Source organism: Cyprinodon variegatus, unplaced genomic scaffold (genome assembly GCF_000732505.1).
Source record: "Cyprinodon variegatus isolate N-32 unplaced genomic scaffold, C_variegatus-1.0 Scaffold463, whole genome shotgun sequence".
Classification (NCBI taxonomy): Eukaryota; Metazoa; Chordata; class Actinopteri; order Cyprinodontiformes; family Cyprinodontidae; genus Cyprinodon; species Cyprinodon variegatus.
The window spans coordinates 372,222-382,883 of record NW_015150916.1 but is presented as its reverse complement, the minus strand read 5'-3'; the positions used below and the strand labels follow the sequence as shown (position 1 = coordinate 382,883).

Genomic DNA, 10,662 nt, shown 5'->3' with positions numbered 1-10,662 from the left:
TGCAATTTTTTGGAAAAACGTCAAAGTTTTTCTTTGTCTAGACTTGTACTGTTTTTCCCCCCACACATTTCCAATGAAACCCATGAACATTTTCAGACAAAGGTCTTTGTTGATTTTTGAAAGTGATTTAACATTGACCTATGAATCATTCTCACATAAAAAGGCTTGAACCTTAGAGATGTTTTGTCTACTGATAAATTTAAACTCAAGCAGAAGCTCTTTAAACCGTCCTCTGTAGACATTACTCTTGGAGCCTATCACATAATTTCTCTATTTCTGTCATCAAAACAAGTCATTTATAAAGAAAGAACAATCTTACTAACATAAAATCTTAACCACCAAGACCTTGATTCCCAGTGAGCTATTAGCTATGAACTTGTCATGGCCTTCTGTTAAAGATTAAGTATAAAATAATATATATTAGATATAGTTCAGTGTATTGCAAAGAGGCTCCACACCTTATAGCCAAAACAGTGCTAGCAAATGCTATCCTTAGGAATCAGCAATAAAGTAATAAAACTGTTTTTTTTAGAATAACAACATATTTTAGAAGTTTATTCAAAATCAGCAATTCTGTTTGCTGTGTAGTATCTTGAGCCCAACATAACATTTAACTTATAACTTACTAACATTTAAAGATAAATACAAAAATCTAGATGGTGAGCAGGATAATCCAAATTATATTAGGCAACCTATTTGGCAACAGCCAAAAGAGTATCAAGCTTTCTTGCTGGAAAGAAAGGTTAGAAGTTATAAAGATCATTTCAACTTGATGGACTATAAAGGTCAACTTAACTGAACCAAGCAAATAAACAAGAAAGCAAAATTGCTAAAACAAAAGAAAATTAATTATATCCATCATTGAAAAGCATTATATCACAAAAGCTAGTGTGATAGCCAACAAATGGATTTGCAAACTTTCTAGCTGGAAATCAGTTGCTATAAAATATAGTAAGGTAAATATATTCAATTCTGCATCAGGTTTAAATAAATTTAATATAGCAAGTTAATTTGCAATCAATGTTACTATTGATAAGGGGAATTAGCAAGCTAGCTAGCAAGCAAAACCAAAACAAACAAACGTGAGGCAGAAAATTATTCAGAGGAGATAGATATATCATTGATATATAGAAGATAGATAGATAAATTAACAAGACACAGACAAGTAGAAAAATGTAACCTTTACTTATTTACAGATTGTACAGAGGTACTGAGTGATAAGGTAGTATTTACAACACACGTAGTAGCTTTGAAACCCCTGAACTTATACACAGGTTTAATACACAGCAGAGAATCACAGGACCACACACCAAAACACTCCTTTCACCCAGAACTGGAGGAATTATTTGAAATTGAGATGTCGTTGAGTCTGAAAAACATAAAAACATTAAATAGGCCTACTTGTGGTGGCAATGGTTATGTAAGAACCAGCCAGGTATTATGCAGAAAAAAAAAATGTGGAGAACTCTGTAACTAGAAAGTGGAGTAGTACAGTCTGGGTGGAAAGGTGCGTGTTGATGTGTTTAGTCCAAACTCGGGGAGAAATCAGCTGTTGTAACAAAATATGTAACAATATAAACACAAGCACTTCATGCAGTAACAAAAATAAAATAAAAATAAAACAAAAATAATGCAAATAGAAAAGGGTTAAATTAAAGAAAAGAAATGTAGGGTGTTTGATGTATAAAACTCATTCAACATGACACGTCTGCATGTGTGTTTGTTTGTTTCTATATTTGTGTTGCATGAGTCTGGTCAAATGTTGGGAATAGGATGAAGGAAAGAGTATATCAAAAGCACATGTACACACACACTCACACGCAGGTGTTATGTCCGAGTATCCTTACATCAGCTTCCATTCATTTCCCATTCTATTTAATAGCCTAACTCAGACCACTACCCAAGCCTTATTCTTACCCTTTGACCAGTTGACAGGTCCCCATAAGTACCTGTAAGCCGATAGAATAGAATAGACAATAGAAAATCCCTTTATTGTCCCACAATGGGGAAATTCTGAAAAATTGCCATTACACTGTCCTCACAAGACAAATACTTGGACACACAACCTGGAACCTCTACATTCACACTTCCTGTTTTATACAAATCATTTTGCATTGTGGAACACAGAAAATATTTGCACTCTCAAAGGTGATAAAGCACAGACTCATGGTGGAGAAACAGTAGGCGGGATGGGGATTTTGTTCAAACCACACAGGCTGGAAAGTCATAGAAAATGATTCATCTATGCGTAGTAGGTTAACAGGTTAGCTGACCCAAATAGTTAACTAGTGTGTTATCCCATCTGGAAATATTCTACTGAGTTCCAAGCCTATGCCATTTTTGAGGAAGGAGGGAAGGGGGAGGGAATGTAAAATGACAGAAGAAATCTAAACATGCCCTTTAATTTTTTTCAAAACAGAACTAAAAAAGCCACATTGCATTTGAAATGAGTTTAGTACTTAATACCATTCAAATCAAAGAAATGATAATTTTCTAACAATTAAAACAAAAAAATCTTTTTACAGAAGTATAATATTGCAACCTGATATTATGCATATAACTCACAACAAACCTGTTAAAATGACCAAAAAAGGGCCAGCACTCATCAGTCAAAGGTGCGTCTCTTTAGTCTTTTTTGTTTTGTTTACAAACTGTCCTGCATTATCTTTGCCACTTATGTACTGTATATAAGTGAGTGCGGTTGTTCATGTGAAAGAGAGGGTAGAATAGCAAAAAAAAAAAAAAGAGAGAATATGGACAGACACTCAACTAATGGGATATCAAGTCCTGTTTCCATCAAAATCCTTGAGCTGAAAAATCAATGCCCTTGCTCAGTAGGTTATGGATTTCTAAAACACTCATACGCACATTGCCGGCCTGTCAAGTGAGTGCTTGTATGTGTGTATACTGCTTCTGAAACGAGTCCCTTTGGAAACTCTGCCTTTGCCACGTGCCTCTCTGGGATGAAGCACAACACTTCACTCTCACTGAAAGAGAGGCATTAAAGTACCGTACCAGCTACTCTGACAATTATTTCAATGAGGAAAAACCTGTACCTGACGATGCAATTTGCCTAAGAATTCAACACGAAAACATCAAAAAAGTCAGCAAGTCCTTTAGTTCTACATAGAGTATTAAAAAAAGACAATGCATCCTATGAGAGACAGTGCTGAGTCCAATGATTTCTCACAACTACTGATAAGTGAATTCCAGCAAAATTTGATTTTTTTTTTTCACATCAAGACTTAACTTTACTCTTTTGATACTTTATCTACTCTACATCGGGAAGCAAGGGAAGAGCAATACGAAGCAGTAGAGAGAATAAATGGAAACAAACTGATAGGGTAAGCAGAAAAAGGCTCAAAGGAGGGATGAGCACATAAAAGTAAACAAAGAAGGAGAAAAGTGTTTGTGTTATGTACTGTATACTGTATGCATGATGCAGTAACCCTTTGTCTAACTCTATAAAACATTTGATTCTGGAAGAGCTTTCCCTTTCATGGTGCCCTAAAATCCAACGCTAAAGAGAAATAAGAAGAAAAAGAAAACATCTATCCAGCAAGTGACTGAGAATATTCATATTTTTTTAGTACAAAAGTGTTTTTTGGTCAAACGTCTGTGTGGGTGGCGGGGGGGTATAAAATCTACAAAGTGCACAAAGAGAAGCTATTTCATAGCTTCACACACACTCACACACACCCACCCTATTCTACAATCCTAAACTACTGCGAATATGCACATGTGCGTGTATGTCATAATGTGCATGTACCTTGTGTTTGTGCGGGTGTGAGTGCCTGTGCATATATGACCCTGTATAAGGAGTTTAAGTGTAGCACAGGGCAGTAGGAAGCATGCAGTAAGACCTGAAGGCTAGCTAAGAGGAAGCAAGGATGCTGCACTTTGTTAGATCTAGAAACTCAGGAACACACACTCTCATCCTGAGAGGCTTTTTTTTTTCAGTGGCCACATTTGGTCCACTTTTTGGAATGTTCAATTAACTGACATCAACGATAAACAGTCTGCAAGTTTAACTTCCCCTTAAAAAACAGACAGAATCTGTTTTTTTTTTTTTAAGTTTGGGTGTGTGTTCAAGCGTTTGTACATCTGCAGGCAGGAGCTTCACCTGTACCCAACCAGCTGCCTGCATTTCAATCTTTTACATAGATCATAATTCCGATTCAAGTCAAGGATTACTTCGGCGTAGTGGACCACTCTTTAAGCCATGCTGGCAGTGCATTTCGAAGGCTCAGACAACAATGGGGTTAACTAAAGGAGAAATCATAGTGCAACAGGAGAGTTCTGGATAGGAAGTTTGGGTCGATGGATTATGTCTGGGTGATACCCATGTATATGTGTGTAACCTCAGAAAATAAGCATCCCTTTTTCTTGGGTAGGGTGGGATAGGTTTGCTTGTCTTTCTAACATTTGGTTGGTTTTGATGTCTGATCCCACTGTTGGCCTTATATTCTGCGATCAGTATTCCACTTATTCCACAAGGAGTCCCATCCTTCTAGTTAGAAGTATTGTCAGCCTGTGCCCCGCTGCCCACAGCTTTAGGCTAGTACACACACTGACACGCACACACACTATTAATTTTGTAACTTTGCCTCCAGGTGTCCCTGTGGCCCCTTTCCTGCCCTGCACAGGGTTTAATAGGAAATTTATTTATTCTGTATCTCTATTAACCCCTTTGGTCCACTGCTGAGCTTGGAGTTTTTCACATCTATGTGTGTCTGTCTGTGTTTGTATCTTCATATGTGCTTCGGAACAGAGCTGCCGGGTCCAGTCACACACACCTTCTCCTTACATGCCTGCCTTTGTGTGTTTTTAGTGAGAGTAAAAGTGTGTTTTTGTGACTCTCAGACATCAGACTCAATGCTCGGCATGCGGCGGTAGAGCCGGGGCCGGTTTCCACCTGCACTCGAGGCTCGCGGTGCAGTCACATAGCTCATTGGCTGCGAGGCAGCAGGTGGGACCATGTAGGCCACGACAGGAGGCTCCTGCTGAGGGTAAAACACCTGTTGATCGACTTGGCCTCCATGCTGGTTGACATGATGGCTGCCATGGTTGCCGAGGGTGAGCGACAGCTGCATCCTCTGTTTATAGAGGTCGTGGGAGGAAGTTTTCTGCGGCAAGCGCGTGGTAGCCTGGGAGGTGGAGTCTCGTTGTGCTGTGCCTGGGGCTGAATGCAGAAAGGGGTTATGCGACGGGCGATCTGGCAGAAGGCTCTTTGAGCGCCGTGGCATAGGCATTGGGATGTCCAAGCTGTGGTGGTGGGATGGAGATGGAGAGGGTGGGCTGCGGCTGCTGTATGGCCGGTCAGAGCGCATTGTGAGAACATTGGCATAAGCCCCATCATCAAGGATCAGCTCCCTGTCCCGATCTCTGTCAGGCAGGCTGAGTCCTCGCATGTGGTGGTGAGACTGGGACTGTCGCTCAGGAATGCCATCTGGAAGCACATTCTCGTAGGAGTGCTGACGACTTAACTGAAGGTGCTGGGCGGATGGAGAGGTGGGCAGAGGAGATGGTGAAGATGGGGTTGGCTCAAAGTGGCTGACAAGACCGTCCCCCTCACCCACCAGGTCTAGCTCGCTCTGGGGAAGGTAGTGAGTAAACATGTCACTGCTTTGTGGGTGGGTGTGGCTGTAGTGTGAGTGCAGGTGGTCTTCACTGATGTCATACAGGTTTCCCAGATGGGCACATGCATCACAGCGAGCTTGAGGGGAGCGAACAGTGTACAGACCAGAATAACCACTGAGCTTGCTTAGGCAGGTGCGACAGTGACTTGGCCTGGAGCCTTGTGTCGCTGAGCCTGACCCTGGAGCTTCGAAAGAACTTGCTGATTTGTCCTTTGCGCTGCATAGAGTGGAGAAAGACATAACGATTATACAGGAGACAACACAAACCTGTGAATGAACCTCAGTTTAGTTTTGATAGGACATCCTACCTGCTGTGTGTGTAGGTACTGTATTTCTTGTCCTTCAGGGAGTGCAGGTCAGCCTCGGCGCTGTGACTGTGGTGGAGGAGGCTGGCGCTTAGCTGCATAATGGGTGCATCTGACTGGTGTGAGTAAGTGCTGTCAGGTGGAAAGAGGTCAGGGGGGTAACTGTGTTCATCACTTCCCCCCTGGCTGTCTCGTTGGTACAGAGGAGCAGATTGGAGGCTGGCCTGGTCAGAGTCAATGGAATAGATCTTGGAACCTCCACCACCACCACCTCCTCCTCCTCCTCCTCCACTACCACCACCTCCGCCCCTTTTCCTCAGCTGATTGATTGGCTTGAATCCACCCCTTGCACCCATGGAGTCTGAGTCTTTGTGTGATTGTGGCCGACTTGAACACTCTGATATGTCAGACGGTTGTGGCTCTTCTGGCAGGTAGCGCTGGCTCTTCATCTGTGGAGGTCCTGTCCCTGAAGCTGGGGTGGGGCTTGGGCCCCCTGGAGACACAACACTTGGCTGAGTCTTCAGCGTCTCCACACTTTTCTTCCATAGGGCCCGTGGCTTTGATGCAGCAATGGCAGGCCCCGCAAGGCGGTTCTTGCCATTGTCGTTTGTGATTGACAGCTGGGGCTTGTTAGGGCTGGTCTGGATAGTGGGGGCTTGTTGTTGTCCTGGAAATGGTGCAGAATTGTTTAGGTGGTTTTTATGTCGCCCGGACAGTGACAGGAAAGCCTGTGGACCTGAAGCGTTGCTATAGAGACCAGGACCCTTCTGAGGGAGACTGTGGAGTGAGTTACCTAGGAGACAAGAAGACATGCTCTCAGACAGCAGCTACAACAGTTTAATGTTTGCATGAACGCTTTGCCAGTTAGCTGATACATTTTCTATTACCTTGGCATGCAGAGTGTACCATTTCTTCTCTAATCATGACGCCTGCTTGGACACAAATACTAATCTAATAGCAGTTTGGAAACCAACCAAAGGAAAAGAGTTTATCCTTTATATGCACTGAGCTTAAACTTTATAAATCGCTAATAAACCTGTTTGATGTAAAGTATATCACTGAACATAAAATGTGTACTTTGTTTAAAAGTCTTGTGAAAGCGTTTATTTCATGTGAGGCTGAGTAGCATAACCAACAAAAACATGCAACCAAAGGTCTACTGGAGTGATTTAGAAAAGTGCTAATATATGTCCAAGTGAGAATATCACATATTTAGATTGAGTTTCTGAGTTTTTAAACAAAGGTTTAGCAAATATTTCAGGTTGCAAAACCAAGTATGTGCTACTCCAAAAAGGAATTGCGAATTTCCTTTTTAAGCCAGGTTTAACATTATGTGCCACTTTGTGTTGGTATCAAATTAAATTCTAATAAAAGGGATTGAATTTTAAAGTTGTAAGAAGACTACATTTAAAAACCACACGCCTATAAAAGCAGTGCAATACCTTTTCCTGACATCATATCTAGGATGCTGGGTTGAAGAAGGACGGTGTTGCGTTTGGGTGATGACATAGCAATGGACTTGGCAGATTTGAGTAAGTGTAGCATGTTGGCTTGAGGACTGAAGTCCAGCTCAGGTGTCTTCTTCTTCATGTCAATGTGAACGCCGTGTATACAGCTCCATATACCCTGAGAGAGGCACAGAACAGGGAATTAAAGAGAAGAAGGAAGATGAGGAAATCCGGGGCAGCGGCACAAAGAGAAGACAGAGATAGGCTCATTAAAAAGTAAAAGCATATTGCAAACCATTGACATTATCCAAAATAAGTTCATACATGTGTTCAACTAATTTTCTTGCAAAGTGAAATAATAGACACCTACTTCATTTATTAAGTGGGTTCACTGCTAACCCTCACCTCATTTTATTTTGTAATGTGGGTAAGAGAGATAATCACCACAGACGAACTGCTCTCAGAGGTGCTTGAAAATTTAATTTAGTGGATGATGTCAGTGTGGGGGGAGGGGGGCCCTGAGTGCAAGAAGATGTTCTTCCTACAGTGACTTAACCTCCAGTGGTGCTGCTCAAACAGCATGTACACGTGAAGAGACTGACACACATTCTAAGACACATCGCACACAGTTTTTTGTAAGACACTTAATGTGTGAAATGCTGCTGGGATAAAAGCTTTGCCTGAAACAGAGGCATCAAATATGAATAATGTAAAAGTGGATATTCTTTGTGCCCCCATTTGTGTTGTGTGTGTACATTAAGGTTTGCATGCCTGCACCTCAACTGGGTCCTTTGTGGTCGCATTATCTTATGGGACTTGCATGTTTCTCAAAATGTTTAACTCATGAGGCCGACATGTGAATGTGTGTGTAAGAACACATGTAAAATAAGTTCTCTACAGCTCCCCTGCACAGTCTAACTTTAAGTAAGAAAATTTAGGTTTCAGGTTGTGAAGAAAGTTGCATAAAAGAAATTAGAATATGTAAAAACAGTTCTTTAGAGCTCATTTCTTTCTCTGTTATCTAATTATTGTTAATCTCAATCCATCAATCCATCCACTTCTATCAGTTTTAAGTTAAACATATTAATTGCCTCCTAATAGAAATAGCAATTGATTAATTGACATGGCAGCAACCCAAATTGTTTAGGCATAAAGACGTGGTAGAGATTAATTCAATAATTCAAACTAGGCATTAGAATAAGGAAGAAAAGGGGAATTAAGTGGCTTTAAATGTAGCGTGTTTGTTGGTGCCAGCCAGCCTGGCCTGAAAATTTTAGAAATTGTTAGGATTTTTCTACACTGCCAATGCTGGTGTTTAAAGACAATAATCCGAAGGGAAACAATTAACTGCAAGCAGCAACAGTGGCCAAAATGCCTCGTTGAATTCAGATGTTTAGACTACCACTCTGACTGATTTGAGATAATAGAAAGACAAGAGTTACTGAAATAACCAATGTTACAATCAAGATACGATCTCTGAGCAATCAACAGGTCGAGCTGTGGAGCAGATGGAGGCCCTTCTGTCAGTTAAAAAAACAACAGACAGCTGAACAAACTCACCAAGATTGAAGGTACTGTTTTGAAAAAAACGGTTGTCCTGTCTAATGAGTGTCAATTGAGAGGTATAATGGTGTGGGTGATACTTTACTCAAGTTTAGGTCACATAGTCCCAGTTGAGCGTTGTTTAAAAGACACAGCCTACCTGGTCAAAGGTGCTGACAATGCCCTTCTTTTTATGGCTATAATGTATGGCATATCTAGGAGGATATAATTGTTAGAATATATCAGTGAGTTTAAATGGTCTCAACAGTCACTAGACTGAATAGAGGACCTTTGGGATGTGGTGGAACAGGAGTTTTGCATCACTGATCAGCCAGTATGATCTTATTCTGTCATTATCATGGATCCTTTTTTAATCTATGCTATAAAGAATTAAGGCTTTTCTATAGATAATTGGGTGTCAAATGGGTGTGCCTCAGCTGGACTATAATGTTATTTTCTCTCTTTACCAGACACAATGCCCATATGCAGGTAAAGGTTTGGCAGAAAAATGGTTTTCACAGCCAAAAATTTAAACATATTCTACAAAAGTGGTGACCACCAGCCCCCTACAAATCAAAACTGATCCTGAAGCTGTCACATTTCAAACTAAATTGAGAATGGCTCCAGCAGTGGAAAAAAATGTTATTATACGTGTTTCATTTTCTCTCACCCTGCTGATAGTGAAGAGCATGCCCGGCCTGCCGGAGCAGACACCGGTGAAGCAGTATCTCAGCCTCCAGTAGAAAAGGTGCTCAGAGATAAAAGTGAGAATGGAGAGGCCCATAGCTGTAGCCAGCATATAGAAGACCCCTGCCATGTTGTCCACATCCAGCTGACTTGACATCACCTCATTCTTCTCATTATGACAGATTCCAGTCAACCACTGTGCCTCCAGCTCCTCCATCTCACCTGTTTGAAAAGTAGAGAAATAAAGTATATTATCTTGAAAGCAAGAAAGGGATTGAACAGGAACTTAAGAAGGGGGAAAAAAAGCAAAAACCTCTGGATAAATATAAAGAGCAGTTAGAAAAAAGAAGGAAGTTCAAATGAATGAAAACAAAGAAGACAAAGGAAGGAAATGAGAGCTTAAGGGATAATTTCTCCAACAATATTTTTGTTTTACATATTTAACTTGTAAAGATGCATTCATTACGATATATGTTTTCAAGAAAGTTAAACCTGATAAAAAAAAAACTAATTTCTATCATAACATCCACTTGTTAAAAAAATATTAATATAAACTTAATATGTCAATTTAAAAGCATATTATAGAAATAAACCAACATAGCATGCTGTGTTGGTTAAAAAGCGACTTCATCAAAAGTTACTTTTTACTGTTAAGACAATACGTTTTGTTCATTCCGTGTGTAAGAATAATGCTTACACAGCACCTATTGAAAAAAATTGATGTTTGCAGAATAAACTAATACAATTTAGAGCATAGCTGTTTCTTTTATTCATGTTGTTTCTGGTCTTGCAAAATGTTCTCTGTTCTCAGCAGAATAATGGTGGTGGAGCATAGTTTTTACTTATTTATGTATTTATTTATTTGCAAAGAACTATTCTTCGATATAATTTTGACAGATATTCATTGCTGATCAACTAGGGCTACATCTGTTGATTATTGTAGTAATCAATTGATCGATAGATAGTAGATATTGTTTGTTTCCTCCTCCTGTCTACCGTTTATATATATATATATATATATATATATATATATATATATAT

At 40.2% G+C, this 10,662-nt stretch overlaps 1 protein-coding gene across 1 annotated transcript in view; it reads right to left on the bottom strand.

Moving 5' to 3' along the window:
* Positions 1-1,186: 1,186 nt before the first annotated feature.
* The window catches only part of LOC107094088 (glutamate receptor ionotropic, NMDA 2A-like), a 185,431-nt gene continuing 175,955 nt past the window's right edge, over positions 1,187-10,662 (bottom strand). The window contains exons 17-20 of the mRNA XM_015389502.1: positions 9,605-9,843; positions 7,387-7,570; positions 5,948-6,737; positions 1,187-5,856 (exon numbers count right to left, since the gene is read on the bottom strand). Of these exons, the coding sequence (XP_015244988.1) occupies positions 4,860-5,856; positions 5,948-6,737; positions 7,387-7,570; positions 9,605-9,843 (2,210 nt within the window). The 3' untranslated portion in view covers positions 1,187-4,859. The remainder of the gene's footprint in view (positions 5,857-5,947; positions 6,738-7,386; positions 7,571-9,604; positions 9,844-10,662) is intronic.